Source organism: Cibotium barometz, chromosome 66, assembly GCF_041138505.1.
Source record: "Cibotium barometz isolate CiBa-2024 chromosome 66, ASM4113850v1, whole genome shotgun sequence".
Taxonomy (NCBI): Eukaryota; Viridiplantae; Streptophyta; class Polypodiopsida; order Cyatheales; family Cibotiaceae; genus Cibotium; species Cibotium barometz.
Window position 1 is genome coordinate 7,886,352 of NC_141111.1, and position 22,315 is coordinate 7,908,666.

Sequence of the window (22,315 nt, forward strand, 5' to 3'; positions counted from 1 at the left end):
ATGTTCTTGATCAGCCTCTGTACCTGGCTGATGCAAGAACTCGAGAAGATCCAGCAAGACGTAATGTACCACATGGTCGCTAAAAGCACCTGATTTGCCACCATCGCCCTCCCAGCCAAGGATAGCCGAGCTGTACTCCAATACAAAAGCTTCTTCCGAATGCTCAGAAGAAGCGGGGCAAGCTGCTGCTCAGGTGACAAATCAAGTCCAATCTGGCATCCCAAATATCGCACTGCTGTGCCACGAGGAATCCATCTAAAACCGGGGTCTGGGCCGGAGTGGGAGCGCTACTGATCCAAAAGGCCACTGTCTTGCGCCAATTGATCAATGCTCCCGAAGCTGCACTAAAAACCTGGAGCGACTGCTCTGCCCGAAGAAGATTGGCCTCATGGCCATGCAAAAATAAGCCCTGTCGTCAGCAAACTCAGCATCAAGCAGGTCCTCCCCCCGGACTGGAAGCTGGAGTCCTCTCAAACCAACCTCCTCTGCCGTCAAATACATGCTCATAGCCTCAGCAAAGAAGAGAAATAGAAACGGGGCGAGAGAACATCCCTGTCGAACTGATCTGGTCAGCTCAAAACTCGGCCCCCGTCCTCCTGCAATCAACACCTGGCTACGAGCTGTGGAATACAGAGCCGCCACCCCTCTAATCCAACCTGGCTCAAAGCCCAGGCGAAGCATAGTGCCCTCTAAGAAACCCCAATCGACTCTATCGTATGCCTTCTCAAAATCGAGAAGCATCACGACCAAGTCCTCTCCAAGAAATCTAGCTTGGGCCGTCGCCTCCCAGAAGGTGAAAATGTTGTCAAGGATACTACGCTCCTTAACGAATCCTGTCTGGGTAGCATGAATCAACTCCCCCAGGAAGGGCTGGATCCTCAAACCCAAGGCCTTTGCTAAGACCTTGTAGACAGTATTGAGGATCGTAATAGGTTTCCAATGCCGAATATCATCTGATACTCCCTCCCCCTTGGGGATAAGAAAGATCAAGCCCTCTGAAAAGCTCTGTGGCATCACCCCAGTGTCCAAAACATACTGAAAGCCCTTGAAGAGGCCTGGCCCCAAAAGGTCCCAATAGCGCATAAAAAAGGCAGGCGGCAATCCGTCCTCCCCTGGGCAACTATGGCGTGGCAGGACCCTCAAGGCCTCAGCAAGCTCAACCTCTGAAAGAGGCTCACCCAGAACTGTACGCATACGATCTGTGACCCTCCTCTGCACATGGGCCCACACAGTCTGTTTGCAAGCATCCCGAGCCTCAGTGCTGGCTCCGCTGAAAGTAAGTCTCTGTAGAAACCAGTGGCAATGGCTCTGATCTCCCCGGGCTCAGTAGCTACCGATCCGTCCGGCCTCCGAAGCTGACGGACTCCTGCTCGAGCATGGCGGGGTCCAGTGATCTCAAAAAACTCCCCAGTCACTCTATCACCAAGCTGCGTCCACTGAGAGGCCTGGCGGCGATAGTAAAACTCATGTCTCTGCTCCTCTGCCTCTCTAACCTCCTGGCGTGCCTGGCTCAGCTGGGACGCCACCCACTCACATGCAGGCTGCTGCTCCTGAAGGCGCTGGAGCGAAGCAAGGCTACGTCTCAGCCGATGCTCCCGCTCGCGAGTCTCTCTCAGCCATGTCAAAGCTGCCACGTGCAGAAAAGAGCTAAGCTCGATGAGTCCCTGGGCACACTGGCCTACTACATCCTGGTCAGAGCACTGACTATCATGCCAGATCCTCTCAATGTCCTCAGCGAGACTAGGATCTGTAAGTACCCTCTTTGGGATCCTCAACTGCAGGCTGGGCTCCTGTGTCCTCTCCTCAAGTGTCAAAATAACTGGCGCATGGTCTGAAAATGAGGTGCCAGCGAGAATGCCAACGGAGCCCCCTCGCTCCACTAACCAGTCGCCCACATAAAAGCGATCAATCCGTGATAGATTAGTCCCTCCCTGCCGGCGATCCGACCGAGAGAAACTAAGACTGTCCTGAGAGCGGGAGAAGGCCCCATGCTGCCATGCATCAGTGATCCTCAGTGACATGCAAAATCGCTCCCAAGCTGCAAGCTCCGTGCTGTGCACTGTAACATGACTGCCTCCCACCCTATCGGCCGGGTCCTCAAGCATGTTGAAGTCTCCCCCGACACACCAATGTGCGGCCTCTGGCAATGCATCCGTAACTTGGGTCCAAAACTCTGCTCTGGCACTAGCATGGTTGGGCGCATAGACGTTAAGCACGCCCAAGAGCTCATCATGTATCCTCAGAATGACATACTGTGCTCTACCAGGCACAATGATCCCTCGATCCACAATGGCTTGCCGCCATACATTTGCAATGACCATGCATACTCCTCCCTGTCCACCCAAAGGGCCGAACCCTGCAGACCAAAAGGTGTCCCATCTACCAGGCATCACCGAACCATATCTCCGGATCCTGCTCTCACCCAAGTGGTGCTCCTGCATCATCAAAATATCAATACTACCACCAACCAGGCATCTCTGCAGCTCCTGCCTCAAGCAACCACGATAGCGTATGTAATGTGCTCCGCCGAGGCCCTATACATTCCATGAGATGATCCTCATGGATGACCTGCTGAGGTGGATGCTGTCTTAGCCGTACGGCGGGCCTTCGCAAGCGGCTTGGATGGAGAATAGTCCCCATCCGAGCGGCTACGAATCTGCCCACCCGGTGTGCTGCAAGAATCACGGATCAGGCGCCAGTGGCTGTGTCCCATGGCGACTGCCTCTCGCTCAGACAGAGCAACCTCGTGTATGCATACATATCCAGGGTCGCGTGCTAAGTCTGCCACTATGCAAACGACCAAATGGCGAATCCCTGAGGCATCCACACTCCCGGGATCCAAGAATAAATGAGCCAACTCCCAGAGTCGGCCTATCACATCTGTCACCTCCAAATCGCTCACATGGTGGGAAAACTCAACTGCCTGAGTCTTCAAAGTGCTAAGAGCGAGCTCCAGAGTCCACTCCCGGTCGCATGGGCCACAGAGAGGGAACGAGAAGGCCACTGCTGAGTCAAGTGCCTCCTCCCCGCGGGCCGGAGGTATCACTACATGAACTCGGATCGGTGCTGGCTCATGGGGGCCCTCTGCTCCAAAAAGCCGTGTGAAGGAGTAATCAAATGCCTCTGAGCGCTGTCTAGTGCCGAGGCGACTCAGCCGACTGCGGATAGATGATATCCGTGAAGCCCGAATCGGCATGGTAAGTCTCCTCTGCGGTGCTCGATCAAGATCGGAGCTCAGAGCCCTCCGGACTGCAGGCGAACGCCAGGGGACTGCCCGGGCCTCCCGGGGAACTGAGGCGGGCGGGGGGGGAGGAGGGGGGGGTGAGGGGGGTGGAGAAGGAGCCGCTGCCGAAACCGGAGCGGGGGCGGGAAGCGGCGAAGGTGGAAGCGAGGCGGTAGGGGGGGATGGGGGGGGTGAAGGAGGGGGTGATGGCATCTCCTGGTCCTCAGTCGTCGCTCGCAGGGGTCTCCTCCTGTAGGGGAGCAAAGCTGTTCCTGTCACGACCCTGTGTTTTTCTCTGGACAAGATGCAGATGTGCACGGGGACATGATGGACAGTGTGAATGGCATCAGGTTGGAGTCAAAAAGAGAGCCCATGTTTGGACAACCCCAAGTGTGAAGGGGGCCAAGTGATTAAAGTCTCTCATAACCCATGGGGACAAAGGTTTAAAAACCTTCAAAAGTTTATTAAGCCTTTCATTAAAGAAACGTGGCCCTTATGCTATTTTTGGGGCCACGTGTGCTTTTTTTGGGGAAAAGGAGGGGCTGCCAGAAAGGAGGCGCCTATCTCTTGATGGGTGTGTGCTTTTTCGCGGAGGAGGGGCTGTTCGGCAGGGTACACAAGAGAGCACGATGTACTCTTTCTCTCCAGGTGTCTGTGAAGGACAGGGCTATGGGAGGCGGACAGTGCTGGTGCAGGCTGCAAGGTCCCTTTGTGCGCAGGCAGCTACAGGGCTTTTGGAGGTGGAAAGAGCTGGCGGTTGGACTGCATGCAGGTCCTGGGGATCGTGGAAAAACAGTGGGTGGACGGGCAGCGATGCTGGCTGATTCTCTCTCTCCAGGCGCACAGTTGGGCAGCAACGTGGGCTGGTTCTCTCTCTGGGCACACAGTCGGGCTGCAGCACACAGCACACACAGGCTTTTCCCTTTTTGCATCAGGCTGGCAGGTTGGTAGGGCAACATGCACAGTCTCTCTCTTTCTCTCTCCTTTGCTTTTGGCAAGAAGATGGTTGTCAGTTGGGAAGTGTAAGTTGTGAGAAGGGAACACAAGGCTGGACAGCAGGTTCTCTCACAAGTATTCTCCCTCTTCCGGCTGCAAGACAAGAGGACAAGACAGTTCGGGGCTTTTCCTCGAGTCTTTTCTTCCTTGTGGAAAGCGACATAAAGACTGTAAGTCTCTCTTTCTTTGTGAGCAAGTGGGACTGCAGGTGATGTCTTTCGGAGTCTCTCTTTTCACTGGCTCAAGACTGTTCCAGAGTGGTTCTCTCTAGCCCTTTGTGAGAGGAAGGGTTTGACAGTTCAGAGGGTGGAAACAGGACAATTTATGGGCTGTTTTTGTTTGGCTGCAAATTCAGCTATGTGCTTGGGTTTATGGCTGCAAGTACAGGTCACTTGAATATGTTTCTTGGCATGGGAGTGATGCAAGCTCGCATGGCTGCGTGCACATGGAGCAAATTGTTTTCTTCTGCTAGAAAGGAACAGTGGGACCTACAATTATGGGCATCTCTATGTTGCCAGATGTTTCATGAGGGAACAGGTAACTAGATGTATGGAGACAGGACGGAAGTTTCAAAGGGAAACAGGCCTAAGGGTTTCATGTGGAAACAGGTCGTAGGTTTTCTCGAGGAAACATGTTTTTGGGTTTCTCCAAGAGATAGGTCACATGCAGGCAGAAGGTACAGGAGTGGACACATTGGTACAGCCTTGCTACTGATTAGACAGGGGACAGGGAATCCATGACAAAGATGGATAGTACCCTTGGATGGTAGAGAGGGTTTGTACAGGTGTGTCAACTGTATGGTATGCTGTGCTGTGATACTCTTCTGAGAGACAGTTTGGAAGTCTGTGTTGTGATGCAAAAGCACTGGATGTGTCAGGGTGTGATGCTGTTCATAGTGTGAGAGGCTATGGATGGTTGTGGCAGCCTTGATCATGGGAGAAAGCTTCTGTATGCAGACTCAATGTGGGAGAGTCTTTCGATGTGAACAATGGCTGGATTTGTTTGTGGATGCCGTGTGGACAAGAAACCAGATGCAGGTTCTTTGCAGGCTTCAGGAGTTCTACTGGGACGGCTGAGTTTCCAGCCTTATATTGTAATCAAAGCTCTTTTAATCAATTAAAGAAATACCGCAAGGGGCGCCACTGCGATTTGGGGACAATCGGTGTCCGTGTACTATTTGCAAGAGCACTCTAGCTCCCCCTGTTTGTTTTCCTTTTCTAGGTCCTCAATGGTGTTGAAGTGTTTTATGTGCGAGTGTTTGTTCCACCGCCCTTTGTTTTCTGAAGGCCGGTTTACAGTTCCTCACGGGAACCCAGTGGTGCTGAGACTGAGGCTACGGCTGCATCGGTCTCTGGGCGTGCTGCTGTGGCTGCCTCCCTCGACGGCGCCCCTGTCCAGACTGCCACTCCGAGGTCTCTGTGGCCTGAGCAGGTGTCCCGGAGGCTGCCTGCCGAGCCGCATCTGTGGGCGGGCCATCAGGGACCTGCTGCTGCGGTGGGGGTCAGGGTCTCCTGCGAGGACAGGCCTTGGCTAGATGGCCGACCTGCCTGCAAATAAAGCACTGGTTCGGGAGCCCCGAGAACTCCACTCTCTGATCAATCCATCCCCCCCCTATCCTCGGTAGCTGAATGACCTTCGGAAGGGAGGAGATGTCCGGAACCAAAACTCTGACGGAAGGTAGCCCAGCTGCTCTGGCCACCACTGAAGCTGCTGTGGGGCCAGTCTCTAGCACCGAACCCACCAATGCTCCCAGCCTAGAAAGGAGCAGCAAGTACTCACGGCGGAGTCCACGGAAGCAAACTGTAACATGGAAAAGACGCTCTCCCTGCTCGGCCGCTACTAGGTCAAAGCCATGCTGCCAAGGTCTGAAGAATGCCCGAGCACCCCTGATGTCTAGGGGACTCATGGCGAGGACCTTGGCCACGCTCTGGGCAGTCTTGAACTCGATTTGGTAATGACCACGGCCTAGTAGCTGAACGTCCAGGATCTTGCCCACATCTGCAAGAAGGCGGGCCTGGAGAAGATCCCGGATCTCCCCTCTACTGGGGTGAGTGCCGACTATACGACAGATGGTGGAATGTGCCTGGAGGCGTTCCACCTCTGCGGTGAGGCTCGCTTCCTCTTCTAGCGAAAGAGAAAGCCTGATGGGGGTATCCTCAGGGGCGGGCGAGGGGGCTGCGGGAGAGTCCCTCTGAGGTGGGATGGGAGGAGCCTCCATCAGAGTCTGAAGCTAAGTCGAAGGCGGAGCGAAGCGGAGAGTCCTGCAAGAGCCGAGCTGCACACAAGGGTGGAGGGGGAGGGCGGAAGGCAAAAAAACCGAAAAAAGGGAAAAGCCCAGGGGACGGCAAAATCAGAAAAAGGGGGGGGGGAGGTAAGGCAGCGAAGAGAACAAAACCCCAAGGGGGGAGGCGGAAACAGCGCGCAAGAGGGGGCGGGGGGGAGATAAGGCGAAGGCGGCGAAAAAAAGGGGGGGGGGGGGGGGGGGGCGGGGCACTGGAGAAAAACGCGAAGGAGAGGAGGAGCAGCAGGGCGCTGCAGCGCTGGGGCACGCTGGACAGGCAGGCGGGGGAGGGGGGCAGACGCGAGAGCAGGCGGGGGGGAGGGGGGGGTGAGCAGGCGCGATGGCGGGAGAGGGGGGAAGGCGAGTAGTTAAGCGCGAGCAGGGGGGCGGGAGCGAAGCTTCAGCGAGCAATAAGGCAACAACGTAAAGGAATTTTATTTTCTATCTTTTGGTTATCAACCTGCTTCTTGATTACAGTTCAGTGGCAACTTTTGTTGCCCATGTATGGGACACGGTTTGCACGTTAGCTCATTGTCATGGGGAAAACGCCTGTTATATCTCTGTTTGCCCATATGGAAGCATGACCACTTGGCTGTTTTTACAAACAATTTGATCGACCACTCTTTTGTGTGTTGAATATCCTCAGGATGGTATTATTTCACAAGCTTATTGCTCTTCTTTGGAATTGTTCATTGGAGGAGCTTAGCATATTTTCGTTATCCAATTTTGTATTGCCTAGAAATCCATTTTGTTGTGGCCTATGAAAGAAAATGCAGCACTTTAGTTGGTTGATATCCTGAAATTTAGCAGTCTCTTAATTTGGCATCTAAACATTTTCTATAGCACCATTCTGAGTGCTCTGAATATGGCTGGCCACTTCTGGTCAAAGTCTTTTGGCATTTTGAGCTTTTAAACCTCTGGACTTGTCTCCAAGGTAAAAAGGGGTGGGAATGTTGCCTTTTAGTGATGGAGTATGTTATGTCACCTGTAATACCGTGGCATCGGTATTAAAATGGGAAACCAAGAGGGCTTGACAACACTTGCATGTGTGGCTATTGAAGACTAGGGTCTAGGGGGAAATTCCTAGGCCTAGGCATTAATTAGTAAAGGGTGCACTAGGAGAACTTGAGAGGGGTTTAATGGCATGGTCCATAGGGACACATGGCACCCTAGGAAATAACCACTTGTCAAGTGTTGGGTAGAGAGGGAGGATCTAGATGCTTGTTGAATAGAAAGGGGGTTTTGGAGAGAGAAGAACCCACGTATCAGCTAAGAAAGAAAGGAGCAAACAGCTAAGGGCATCTAGTCCGTGGCTGGGTGGAAAATACAGAGTAAGTCCTCTATCTTGAAGCACGTACAATAGGAGATTTCACACTGGTATTAGAGCTGACAGGTTCGGTCAGTGAACAAGAGTCGCCGGTCAAATTTAGATGTGATCAGAACAGGCCGCATGATTCTGCACAGGTTGCATGATTTTGCACAGGCCGCATGACTCTGAACAAGCCGCACGATTCAAACAGTTGGCGATGAAGTGATTCAGATTTTGGAAGGCGCACTTGAACAAGCGACGTAATTTTGGAACACCGCATGTAATTTTGGGCTGCGAATGTGAGTTTGGAGACGCCGTTGTATACGCGTAGAAGTTGCGACGAGCGGGCTATTGGACAGATGGTGTGGCTCACAACCGGCTACAACGTGCAGTGAACGAATTTTTGAAGTGTGCTATCCAGAACTGTGTTTAGGCCGTGACTCTTATGCATTTACGTAACGGGTGAAGCGGACAGCTGAGAACCGGCCGCCATTTGCAACGTGCGCATGAACTTATGAACAGGCCGTTGCTCAAACTGCGCATGACGTTGTGAACAGGTCTGGTTATAGCAGGCCGTGCTTACAGAAATGTGCCATTTAGTTTTGAAATAGGCCGTGCAACATGACAGCGTATGAAACAAAGCAGGCTTGGTTGAAAACAGAGCAGGCCGGGTTGAAAAGGCATCACGAAATGATCCAAAACGGCTTGTATTTGTCTGCAAGTATATAGACGGGCATTATTTGGGAAGTCAGACGTGAAGGTGAAGAGAGAATTCAGAATTGATCAGATATTCAAATGTTTGATTTCTGAAGAATCTGTCGATTTGAAGATACCACCTAAAACTGCAAAAGATTATATATCTTGGACGGAGTCAGTACCTTCGGGGTTTGATCGGACTGGAGCGGCAGTCATCTCCCATCCTTTGTGGTATGGCCGTCGCGAGCAAGACTCCAACACCTTGAACAAATACAGGGAAGTGGGTTTACATTTTTGTTTTTTATTGGTAAAGCAAGTTGCTTTATAATTTTGGTTTTAGAAACTCTACAAAAATGGCAAGCCCAGAACCTCAGGAAATAGAACCTGAAGTTCGTCATACCTTAGATAAAGGTAAACGTATAGCCCAAGATCTTCAGGACGAGGATATGGATTTGGAGGGAATAGACTACGGGGATTACGGAATTCCTTATGAGGATTTCGCTAAGTTAGAGTCTAGAACAGCTAATATAGAAGAACAGTTAACCAGTATTAATAGCTCTCTGAAAACTCTAACTGAGACATTGAATAAAATATCCGATACTCAATCGATAGCTCAGGGCCCAAAATTCCCAACTCCTCCAAGTCACACTGAGGTGTCAGTCTCTCGGTTGAGAGAGACCTCTAACATCTTAAAGGACTCCCTTTTACAATGGAGAGGAAAAAGAAAGAAATAAGGACGCGATTAATACGTTCTTACAGAAGTGGCAAGATTTCCATAGACTCAAGAATACCCCTCTTGAAAATCAAGTCGTGGAAGCCAGCCTCTCATTGGGCAATAAAGCATATAAGTGGTGGATGAGCCTCCGGGAAGCTAATAAAATTCCCAAATATTGGCCTAAGTTTGAACAAGCTTTCCTCAAAGAGTTCTTACCAGAAAATGCACTAGAAAGAGCTTGGGAAGCTTGGGATAACTGTGAAATGGGCAAAAATAGTTTAATTCAATATATTTCTAATTATAGGGAGGTAGTCCTTAAACTAAAAAGGCATTGATGAATTTCAGAAGATCAGGGGTTTTGTTAGAGGCCTTAACGACACCTATAAAGTCGAGGTGAGAAGAAATTCTCCCAAGACTTTTGAAGAAGCTATAAAGTTTGCCCAAATTTATGATGATACTACGGGGAAGTCTAAGGTAGGAACTGCGGAACAAAGTAGTTCCGTTCCAAAGTTCACTAAATCTTCTGGTTTTAAAAGGAAGGTACCCTTTAAACAGGGAACTTCACAAGAAATACCCGAGAAAATCCAAACTCAGAAGTATCCACTTCTGAAAAAAGAGGATTATGAAAAGGCCAAGTAGGAAAAGCTTTGCTTCCGATGTATGGGCAAAGACCATTCTGCTTGGAACTGTCCTAAGAATCAAAAGGTGGGAACTAAAGCCCCGGCTAAACCTCAACATAAGTAAGTCCATGTGGTGCAAGTGTTGCCGCTTAAAGGTACTGAGAAAAGTACACCGAGGTAGAGGTCTACTACGAGGATAGCTCCCATATGTGTTGTTTGTCATCGGGAATGTGGCAGCCCACTTTTGGTCCTCATGATTTGATGAGGATGCATGGAAATATCAAGGGGCAAAAAGTTAGGATTATGATCGATGATTGTGCAACACATAATTTCTTAGACTATTCATTAGTTAAGAAATTGAAGTTGCCTGAGAGCCCCAATGCCCACAAGTATGTGGTCTCTCTCGCAAAGGGCAGTGACAAAAAGGTGTGGGATACCATGATTCATGGTATTGAGGTGGATATTCAAGGGTATAAGGAAATCTTAGATTTTCAAATTATGCACTTGGATAGGACTCATGTTGTCCTAGGCCAGGAATGGCTATAGGGGCTTGGACATAGTCATCAACGGAGTTATTTAAACAACTCAATCACTTTTGAGAAGCATGGTGGAGTCTTCCAGATCCAAGGGGAACATAGTGTACCTAACTCTCCACTTATTTGTTCAATGGAGTTGGAAAGGCTTCTACATCAACCCGAAGAATATGAGGTATATTTTTGTGAACTTTTTGGTGATAATGTTTATGCTCAATTTGAAAATGATAAAATTTTATTAAGTAATGTTGAAAAGCATAAAATAGCTTTTGATGATTTACTGGTTGAATTTAAAGATGTTTTTTCGTCTGATTTGCCTGATGATTTGCCACCAGAGAAAAGTAGATCATAAAATAGACATAATTCCAGGATCTACTCCTGTATGCAAACCTCCTTATAGACTTGGTCAAACGGAACAAAATGAGGTTGAAAGACAATTAACTGAATATCTTAGAAAAGGCCAAATTCAACCTAGTAATTCACCTTGGTCTTCACCAGTTTTACTGTGGTGAAGAAAAAAGATGGATCTATGCGTTTGTGCATAGATTACCGAGCATTAAATAAAATTACCATAAAGAATAAATATCCTATGTCTCGTATTGATGAGCTCTTTGATCAGCTTCAAGGGGCAAAATATTTTACTAAATTAGATCTAAGATCTGGATATCATCAAGTACGGATTAGCGAACCAGATGTTCCTAAAACAGCCTTCCGTACTAAACATGGGCATTATCAGTTTAGAGTGATGCCATTTGGATTAACCAATGCTCCAACAACCTTCATGACACTTATGAATAGTGTCTTAAGGCCATATTTAGGGAAGTTTGTTGTTGTATTTTTGGACGATATCCTCATCTACAGTAAAACAAAGAAAAAGCATATTGAACATTTGCGTAAAGTGTTTCAATTGCTTCGCAGTCACTCTCTTTTTGCAAAGGAATCCAAGTGTGAATTTTTTGCAAAAGAAGTGAAATACTTGGGACATATTATTTTCCAAGAAGGGATTCGTATGGATCCAGAAAAAGTAAGGGCTATATTAGAATGGCCACATCCAACTAATTTGGAGGAATTACAGATATTCTTAGGATTATCTGGATTCTATAGGAAGTTCATCAAAAACTATGCTAAGATTGCTGTCCGATGACGGATCAACTTAAGGGGAAGGAAAGTACCTTCACATGGGATGAACCTCAGAGAATAAGTATTGAAAAATTAAAAGTGGCTATAGCTACAGCTCCAATTTTAAAAGTAGTAGATCCCAATGAACCCTTTGTGGTTGAAACAGATGCTAGTAATTTTGCTATTGGGGCGGTACTAATACAAAAGGGTCGACCAATAGCTTTTGAAAGCAAGAAGTTAGACCATGCCCAACAGAATTATTCAGCATATAAGAAGGAGTTGTATGCTATAGTATATGCTTTGAAGAAATGGAGGCACTATTTATATGGTGCCAAATTTGAGATCATTTTTGATCAGGAAAGCATTAAGTGGCTTTGTAATCAGCCAGAGCTTAAAGGAAGAAAAGCTCGATGGGCTGAATTGATGCAGGAGTTTGACATCCAATTGACATATCAGAAGGGGAAATTCAATGTGGTAGCAGATTCCCTAAGCCGAATGCCAATTGTAAGTGAATTGAGTTTCACTCAATTCAAAAGTGATTTCCTTGAGTCATTAAAAGGAAATTGTGAGTTTGATCCTCACTTTTCTGAGATATGGAAAGCCATTAAGATAAGGGATCTAACAAGAAAAGAGGAGGCTTTCACTGAGGAGTCACAAAGTAATGGTGACACACCACAGGTTGGTGATCAAGGACTCAAATGGAAAACATATAGTATCGAAGATGCTTTAATTATTATTTGCGAGATTCAAGTTGCATTAAATTTTTTTAAAATGATTGCCTAAATACCCAATAAAAAACAAGTGATTTCTAAACCATTTCCGACTGCAATTGATGCATTTACAATTGTAACATATTGTACAAGCTTCTTATAGTGTTTATCTATGTCTTACAGTAGATGTTGGCAACTTATGACATTTGCAATAGCTAGAACTAAAAAGCAAATTCAAGCACATTCCATCTAATCTACAAAGGTAGAGTATGTGTCTCGGACAATGATGACATCAGGCACCAAATGCTTTTTGAATGTCATGATAGTCCAAGTGCTGGACACCCAGGAATTCAGAAGACTTATGCACTTCTGAAGAGGCAATTCTTTTGGCCTCAAATAAATAAGGACGTCCAAGATTATGTATTGAAGTGCCAAAAATGCGAGGTCAATAAGGCCGAACGACTGAAGGTAGGAGGTGTCCTACACCCATTGGAGATTCCATCTGGCAAATGGGAAAGTATCTCCATGGATTTTATTGTTGGATTACCTAAGACACAGAGGGGGCACGACTCTATGTGGGTAATTGTGGATAGATTAACCAAGATGGCTCATTTTATTCCAACCAATGAAAAGGTTAAAACTCCTGAATTAGCAAGGCTCTTTGTTGAGCACATCTACAGGTTATATGGGCTACCAGCCGGTATTGTAAGTGATCGGGATAGCAAATTTAACAATCACTTTTGGAGGGCTGTTTTTAAGAGGTTGGAAACTACTTTAAATATGAGCACTGCGGATCATCCACAAACAGATGGTCAAACTGAAAGGGTCAATCAAATCATTGAAGATATGCTTCGTGCATATGTAAGTAAAAGGCAAACTAATTGAGAACAATATTTGCCCATATTAGAATTTGCATATAACAGTGCCAAACATTCTGCAAAACAGGTTTTAGTCCATTCATGTTGATGTATGGATTTCAACCTAGAGCCCCTATGGCAGTGAGTCTCGAAAAAGAAAAGGTTCAGGCAGCCAGAGACTTTCTTTAGGATATGAATCAAATGCTTAACTTAGCTAAATATCGCATTAAAAGGGCCCAAGATCAGGCGAGAAGTTATGCAAACCCTCACCGTAGAAAGTTAGAGTTTGCACAGGATGAGAAAGTCTATCTTAAAGTGCCAGAATCTTCACAAACCCTTAAGATGGGTAAATGTTCAAAGTTATCTCCTAGGTATTGTGGACCATTCCCAATACTTAAAAGAATTGGAGAAGTTGCTTACAAACTAGCCTTACCAGAGGGATGTAGGTTACATCTAGTGTAGCTTCACTTCCTATGTCATACATAGAGCTACAAGCTCCTCAAAGTTGGGCATCACTCCTCTGACTGATATAGAGGTATCAAGTGATTGATAGAAGGGTCCCAAGACATTCAATGTGACAGACACAAGATCATCATCATCAATTGAACAATTAATAGAGGCCAAGTCCTCAACAATCTGTCTAATCTCAGCAACATAGTCAGTGATGGATCTATTTCCTCTCCATACACCATGCAATCTCTTTTTTAGTGCATCTTCCTTGCTTTTGTACTTGTGCCATACATTTTATGTATAATGTCCCAAGCCTCTTTAGGAGTGTGAGCATTCTTGATATGAGGGATCAATGTTTCTGAAATGCACAAAGAGATCCAATGAAGGACTTTCCTGGACTTCTCAATCCATGCCTTGTACTCTCTTTTCTCATCCTCAATGGGATTAGCTTCTGGGAGATATGGGCACTCATCTTCACTCGGAATGAGATCCCGTAAACCTTTACCGATCAGGAAATTCTCCATCCTGTATGACCACACACTCTAGAACTTCCTTGGTCAATTTATCTCCTATAGTTTGAGTTACTTGAGAGGTTGTAGTCATCTCAAAAAATTAATTACAGCAAGGGCAATTACTCTTTCAAATGCAACACAACTTGTGGCATCAAATTCTGAAAATTATTGGGCATATAATGCATCAACACCTTCCACTTTTGGGCATCAACCAAGCACCAAAATGTAGTTCTATAATTTTCTGTAAGGCATGTGCAGGCCACTTTTCCAAGGTGCACTCACCTCACCAAATGCAACAAATTGAAATTTTCAGATCACTGTTATGTCCTCTCACAATATGTGAGGAATGGGGCATCAACCCACAACCACACCGGGCATTAACACCTCCAGTATCACACAACCAAGTGCCCCAATCTTTGAATTTTTTGAGTGTATTTTTATTACTTGCAAGCCAATTCCTATACCCTAGGCACACTTCAACCTTCACTATTCCAGTGGGCTATGCCTTCTTCCAACTTGCAAAGAAACAAATAAAAAGAAATAGATGAAGGAGAAGAAATGGAGTCCCCTTACTTGGTCTTCACGGAGGTGAACGATAGCTTTGACAAGTGGCCTCAACAGCTTGGCATATGCATTGCAATGCACTTTCATATTGCTCCATATTTGTAGCAGCTAGCTCGATTCCTTTCAAATAATCAATTGTGGCATAGCAAACACAAACATACCTAATTCAGGTTTAGCTCATGTTTAATTGGATGTACGAGATGCTGCAAGCCCAATGTTGAATCCTTGCAATACTGTGGTAACACATGGCGTTGCACCTACATTTACCACCCTCATTCTTTTCATGCTGTTGATCATACTGCTTTTGCCAACATTTGGAAGACCAACAATGCTGACAGTAATTGTTGTCTTCAACTTGTTATTACTGGAGTAATTCTTTAGGAGTTGAAGCAAAGTTTCTACTCCAAGACACTCACTAGTAGTCACCTTCAGCTGCTTTGAGACTCCGATTTTGACCAAGATGGACCTTCTATTTTTTAGTGCTACATTTGAAAGGCACTTTAGGTAGCTCCTCTCTCAAATATTTCAACGCTACTTCACAATTTGTTAGCTATTGCAATCGTTTCTTGTCGCGAATGTTGTTCTGGGTATGTTTGCTTCCCTATGCAATGCTTAAACCTCCACAAGTTTGAACTAATGAGCTCTATCTTCAAAGGCTTTCCATCAAGCCGTATATTGTTGTAATGCTTCATCGCAACCACCGCATTCTGCCCTCTCAAATATACAACCTCAGGCAGACAAACCCACTTCCGACTTGGCAGGAAGGCATCAATAGAACATCTGGTTCCCTTCTTCTCGCTACCATAGACCTCCTAATGACTCGAACATTGTTGTCTACTGTTATGTCACCTGTAATACCGTAGCATTGGTATTAAGGGGGAAACCATGAGGGCTTGACAACACTTGCATGTGTGGCTATTGAAGGCTAGGGTCTGGGGGGAAATTACTAGGCCTAGGCATTAATTAGAAGGGTGCACAGGATGAACCCAAAAGAGGGGTTTAATGGCAAGGACTATGGAGACACATGGCACTCAGAGGAATAGCCACTTGTAGGTGTTGGGCTGTGTGGGAGAATCTAGGCTGTGGTGAAGAGGGTGGAGAGAGAAACTACCCACGTACATGCTATCAGGGAATACACAGCAGACCTTCCAGGTTCGTGGCTGGGTGGAAAGCAGAGAAGAAGCCCTCTATTACGAAGCTTTAGAAGGAGCATGAAGGCAGGAACCTTCACACTGGTATCAGAGTTGATGCGATTCTGGAACAGGGTGCGGTTTATGATAAAATAGGGGCGGGTGAATTTGGTAACGGGCGACTCTATTCTGAGTGGAGGTGATTTACGTTAGGCGTAATTCTGCAATGGACAACAGATTACACAGGAGGATTATGTTAGCATGATCAGAATAGTCGCACAATTATGAACAGGCCACCACAAATCTGAACTGCGACAAATCTGCACAGGCCGCGTCTTTTTGAATTTGGGCAGCGTAATTGAAAACGTGACGTGATTATGATAGCGCGTGATTTTTCTGAATAGGAGGTGAGGCAGAATTGGGCGCACGATTCAATTCAAAATTGGGCGTGATGACTTTGAACAGGCCGCCTTAATTATGAACAAGCCGTGATTATTATGCATATGGTGCGATTCTGAAACGCGGTTCAATCCTGAAATCAGAGATTTTACAAGCGACACTATTCAGAACAGGACGTGACTTTGATAGCACGTAATTTTGAAGACAACGATGTATAAGGGCCTGGTCGCATTATGGATTTCATCCAGCTATCTAAAACAACCGGTGCCCCTTCCGGTTACCCCTCAACAGTACTGGTGCACTTAATGCATTGATTTGACGTTGAAAAGATGGATTTGACAGTTAAATAGTTGAATGAACTGCTTAAGTAGAGGGTAGGGATTTGGAGCAACTCAAATGGCTGGGGGCTGCTCTGAAGCTGTCTTTTCACGTGCAATCATTTCACCTTTCTACTGCACCCAAATCACATCATTACCGGAAGGGGCACCGGTTGTTTGAGCTGGATAGCTGGATGAAATCCATAATGCGACCAGGCCATAAGTGCGTGACTTTGAACAATCTGTGACCTTACGTGAAAGAATCTGCGATTACAAGCCGTTACTGGAAATTGTGCATGTATCCTAGAACATGTCATGACCATAAGATGAGCGCAGCTCCATTTTTGACAGGCCGTGACTATAATGAATGAGATCATGAATATGAAGATGGCGGCAAAGCTTAGAACAGGCCGTAAAGCGTGACCACTTATGAAATATCACAGGCCGGATTGAAAAGGGTTCACGGTGTATTCCAATCGGGACATATACATTTGAAAACATATGTGATGGGCAGATTTGTGGAGTTAGTTCAGAACTGATCGTGAGTTTAACCGTCTGATTTCTGGACAGCTTGTGAATCTGAAGATAGCACATAGATTTACACAAGATTGTATATGATGGACGGAGTTAGTACCTTCGGTGGTTGATCGGGCTGGAGCGGCAGTCATCTCCCATCCTTTGCGGTATCGCCGTCACGAGCAAGACTCCAGCACCTTGAACAAATACAGGGAAGTGGGTTTACATTTTTGTTTTTTATTGGTAAAGCAAGTTGCTTTATAATTTTGGTTTTAGAAACTCTACAAAAATGGCAAGCCCCGAACCTCAGGAAATAGAGCCTGAAGTTCGCCAACCTTAGATAAAGGTAAACGTATGGCCGAAGATCCTCAGGACAAGGATATGGATTTGGAGGGAATAGATTACGGGGATTACGGAATTCCTTATGAGGATTTCACTAAGTTAGAGTCTAGAACAGCTAATATAGAAAAACAGTTAACCACTATTAATAGCTCTTTGAAAACTCTAACTGACACATTGAATAAAATATCCGATACTCAATCGATAGCTCAGGGCCCAAAATCCCCAACTCCTCCAAGTCACACTGAGGTGTCAGTCTCTGGGTTGAGAGAGACCTCTAACATCTTAAAGGACTTGAAACCACCCATTTACAGTGGAGAGGAAAAAGAAAGAAATAAGGACGCGATTAATACGTTCTTACAAAAGTGGCAAGATTTCCATAGACTCAGGAATACCCCTCCTGAAAATCAAGTCGTGGAAGCCAGCCTCTCATTGGGCAATAAAGCATATAAGTGGTGGATGAGCCTCCGGGAAGCTAATAAAATTTCCAAATATTGGCCCGAGTTTGAACAAGCTTTCCTCAAAGAATTCTTACCAGAAAATGAACTAGAAAGAGCTTGGGAAGCTTGGGATAACTGTGAAATGGGCAAAAATAGTTTAATTCAATATATTTCTAATTATAGAGAGGCAGTCCTTAAATTAAAAGGAATTGATGAATTTAAGAAGATCAGGGGTTTTGTTAGAGGCCTTACGGCCACCTATAAAGTCGAGGTGAGAAGAAATTCTCCCAAGACTTTTGAAGAAGCTATAAAGTTTGCCCAGATTTATGATGATACTACGGCGAAGTCTAAGGTAGGAACTGCGGAACAAAGTAGTTTAGTTCCAAAGTTCACCAAATCTTCTGGTTTTAAAAGGAAGGTACCCTTTAAACAGGGAACTTCACAAGAAACACCCAAGAAAATCCAAACTCAGAAATATCCACTTCTGAAAAAGGAAGATTATGAAAAGGCCAAGCAGGAAAAGCTTTGCTTTCGATGTATGGGCAAAGGCCATTCTGCTTGGAACTGCCTTAAGAATCAAACGGCAGGAACTAATGCCCCGGGTAAACCTCAACATAAGCAAGGGTGCAAGTTTTGCTGCTTAAAGGTACTGAAAAGTACACTGAGGTAGAGTCTCCCACAAGGATAGCTTCCATATGTGTTGTTTGTCATCGGCAATGTGGCAGCCCACTTTTGGTCTTCATGATTTGATGAGGATGCATGGAAATATCAAGAGGCAAAAAGTTAGGATTATGGTCGATGATTGTGCAACACATAATTTCTTGAACTATTCATTAGTTAAGAAATTGAAGTTGCCTGAGAGCCCTAGTGCCCAGAAATATGTGGTCTTTCTCGCAAAGGGCAGTGACAAAAAAGTGTGGGATACCATGATACGTGGTATTGAGGTGGATATTCAAGGGTATAAGGAAACCTTAGATTTTCAAATTATACACCTGGACAGGACTGATGTTGTCCTAGGTTGGGAATGGCTATATGGGCTTGGGCATAGTCTTCAATGGAGTTATTTAAATAACTCAATCACTTTTGAGAAATATGGTAGAGTCTTCCAGATCCAAGGGGAACATAGTGTATCTAACTCTCCACTTATTTGTTCAATGGAGTTGGAAAGACTTCTACATCAGTCCGAAGAATATGAGGTATATCTTTGTGAACTTTTTGGTGATGATGTTTATGCTCAATTTGAAAAGGATAAAATTTTATTAAGTAATGTTAAAAAGCTTAAAATAGCTTTTGATGATTTACTGGTTGAATTTAAAGATGTTTTTCCGTTTGATTTGCCTGATGATTTGCCACCAGAGAGCGAAGTAGATCATAAAATAGAAATAATTCCAGGATCTACTCCTGTATGCAAACCTCCTTAGAGACTTAGTCAAACGGAACAAAATGAGGTTGAAAGACAATTAACTGAATATCTTAGAAAAGGCCAAATTCAACCTAGTAATTCACCTTGGTCTTCACCAGTTTTACTGGTAAAAAAGAAAGATGGATCTATGCGTTTGTGCATAGATTACCGAGCATTAAATAAAATCACCATAAAGAATAAATTCTCTATGCCTCAAATTGATGAGCGCTTTGATCAGCTTCAAGGGGCAAAGTATTTTACTAAATTAGATTTAAGATCTGGATATCATCAAGTACGGATTAGTGAACCCGATATTCCTAAAACAGCCTTCCGTTGTACTAAACATGGGCATTATCAGTTTAGAGTGATGCCATTGGATTAACCAATGCTCTAGCAACTTTCATGACACTTATGAATAGTGTCTTACGGCCATATTTAGGGAAGTTTGCTGTTGTATTTTTGGACGATATCCTCATCTACAGTAAAACAAAGAAAAAGCATATTGAACATTTGCGTAAAGTGTTTCATTTGCTTCGCAGTCACTCTCTTTTTGGCAAGGAATCCAAGTGTGAATTTTTTGCAAAAGAAGTGAAATACTTGGGACATATTATTTCCCAAGAAGGGATTCGTATGGATCCAGAAAAAGTAAGGGCTATATTAGAATGGCCACATCCAACTAATTTGGAGGAATTACAGATATTCTTAGGATTATCTGGATTCTATAGGAAGTTCATCCAAAACTATGCTAAGATTGCTGTCCCGATGACGGATCAGCTTAAGGGGAAGGGCAGTACCTTCACATGGGATGAACCTCAGAGGATAAGTATTGAAAAACTAAAAGTGGCTATAGCTACAGCTCCAATTTTAAAAGTAGTAGATTCCAATGAACTCTTTGTGGTTGAAACATATGCTAGTAATTTTGCTATTGGGGCGGTACTAATACAAAAGGGTCGACCAGTGGCTTTTGAAAGCAAGAAGTTAGACCGTGCCCAGTAGAATTATTCAGCATATGAGAAGAAGTTGTATGCTATAGTATATGCTTTGAAGAAATGGAGGCATTATTTATATGGTGCCAAATTTGAGATCATTTTTGATCAAGAAAGCAGTGGCTTTGTAATCAGCCAGAACTTAAAGGAAGAAAAGGTCGATGGGCTGAATTGATGCAGGAGTTTGACATCCATTTGACATATCGGAAGGGGAAATTCAATGTGGTAGCAGATTCCCTAAGCCGAATGCCAATTGTAAGTGAATTGAGTTTTACTCAGTTCAAAAGCGATTTCCTTTGGTCATTAAAAGGAAAATGTGAGTTTGATCCTCACTATTCCGAAATATGGAAAGCCATTAAGATAAGGGATCTAACAGGAAAAGAGGCTTTCACTGAGGAGTCACAAAGTAATGGTGACACACCACAGGTTGGTGATCAAGGACTCAAATGGAAAAAATATAGTATTGAAGATGGCTACCTGCTCTACAAAGGTAGAGTATGTGTCCCGGACAATGATGGCATCAGGCGCCAAATTCTTTTTGAATGTCATGATAGTCCAAGTGCTGGACACCCAGGAATTCATAAGACTTTTGCACTTCTGAAGAGGCAATTCTTTTGGCTTGGAATAAATAAGGACGTCCAAGATTATGTATTGAAGTGCCAAAAATGCCAGGTCAATAGGGCCGAACGACTGAAGGTAGGAGGTCTCCTACCCATTGGAGATTCTGTCTGGCAAATGGGAAAGTATCTCCATGGATTTTATTGTTGGATTACCTGACACAGAGGGGGCATGACTCTGTGTGGGTAATTGTGGATCGATTGATGAAGATGGTTCATTTCATTCCAACCAATGAAAAGGTTAAAACTCTTGAATTAGCAAGGCTCTTTGTTGAGCACATTTATAGGTTATATGGGCTACCAGCCGGTATTGTTAGTGCCCAGGATAGCAAATTTAACAGTCACTTTTGGAGGGCTGTTTTTAAGAGGTTGAAAACTACTTTAAATATGAGCACTGTGGATCATCCACAGACGGATGGTCAAACTGAAAGGGTCAATCAAATCATTGAAGATATGCTTCGTGCATATGTAAGTAAAAGGCAAACTAATTGGGAATAGTATTTACCCATATTAGAATTTGCATATAACAGTGCCAAAAATTCTACAACAGGTTTTAGTCCATTCATGTTGATGTATGGATTTCAACCTAGAGCCCCTATGGCAGTGGGACTCGAAAAAGAGAAGGTTCAGGCAGCCATAGACTTTCTTGAGGATATGAATCAAATGCTTAACCTAGCTAAAGATAGCATTAAAAGGGCTCAAGATCGGGCCAGAAGTTATGCAAACCCTCACCGTAGAAAGCTAGAGTTTGCAGAGGATGAGAAAGTCTATCTTAAAGTGCCAGAATCTTTACAAACCCTTAAGACGGGTAAATGTTCAAAGTTATCTCCTAGGTATTGTGGACCATTTCCACTACTTAAAAGAATTGGAGAAGTTGCTTACAAACTAGCCTTACCAGACGTATGTAGGTTACATCCAGTGTTTCATGTTGGAAGGCTAAAAAGAAAATTAGGAGATGATGACAATCTCATTGGAGATGAAGTCCTTGTTGAACTCATGGAGCCTCCAACTTTAACTCATGAACCGGAAAAGATTTTGGATATACGGGAAAAAAGAACAAGGCATTCTATATTCCAAGAATGTCTAATTAAGTGGAAAGATAGACCTGAAGAGAGTTCAACTTGGGAAATGGTAAGCAAACTCCAAAGGCGGTTTCCCAATTTTGTTTTCGAGGACGTAAACATTCTCTAAGGGGGAGGGAATGTTATGTCACCTGTAATACCGTAGCATTGGTATTAAGGGGGAAACCATGAGGGCTTGACAACACTTGCATGTGTGGCTATTGAAGGCTAGGGTCTGGGGGGAAATTACTAGGCCTAGGCATTAATTAGAAGGGTGCACAGGATGAACCCAAAAGAGGGGTTTAATGGCAAGGACTATGGAGACACATGGCACTCAGAGGAATAGCCACTTGTAGGTGTTGGGCTGTGTGGGAGAATCTAGGCTGTGGTGAAGAGGGTGGAGAGAGAAACTACCCACGTACATGCTATCAGGGAATACACAGCAGACCTTCCAGGTTCGTGGCTGGGTGGAAAGCAGAGAAGAAGCCCTCTATTACGAAGCTTTAGAAGGAGCATGAAGGCA

At 45.0% G+C, this 22,315-nt stretch overlaps 1 protein-coding gene across 1 annotated transcript; it reads left to right on the forward strand.

The window, feature by feature from the left end:
- The first annotated feature begins 17,301 nt into the window (after positions 1-17,301).
- LOC147602721 (uncharacterized) lies at positions 17,302-21,229 on the forward strand. The gene is made up of 3 exons (XM_086797603.1): positions 17,302-18,372; positions 20,235-20,810; positions 20,897-21,229. The coding sequence occupies exons 1-3, from the start codon at positions 17,302-17,304 to the stop codon at positions 21,227-21,229; spliced, it is 1,980 nt and encodes a 659-aa protein (XP_086653729.1).
- Positions 21,230-22,315: the final 1,086 nt, after the last annotated feature.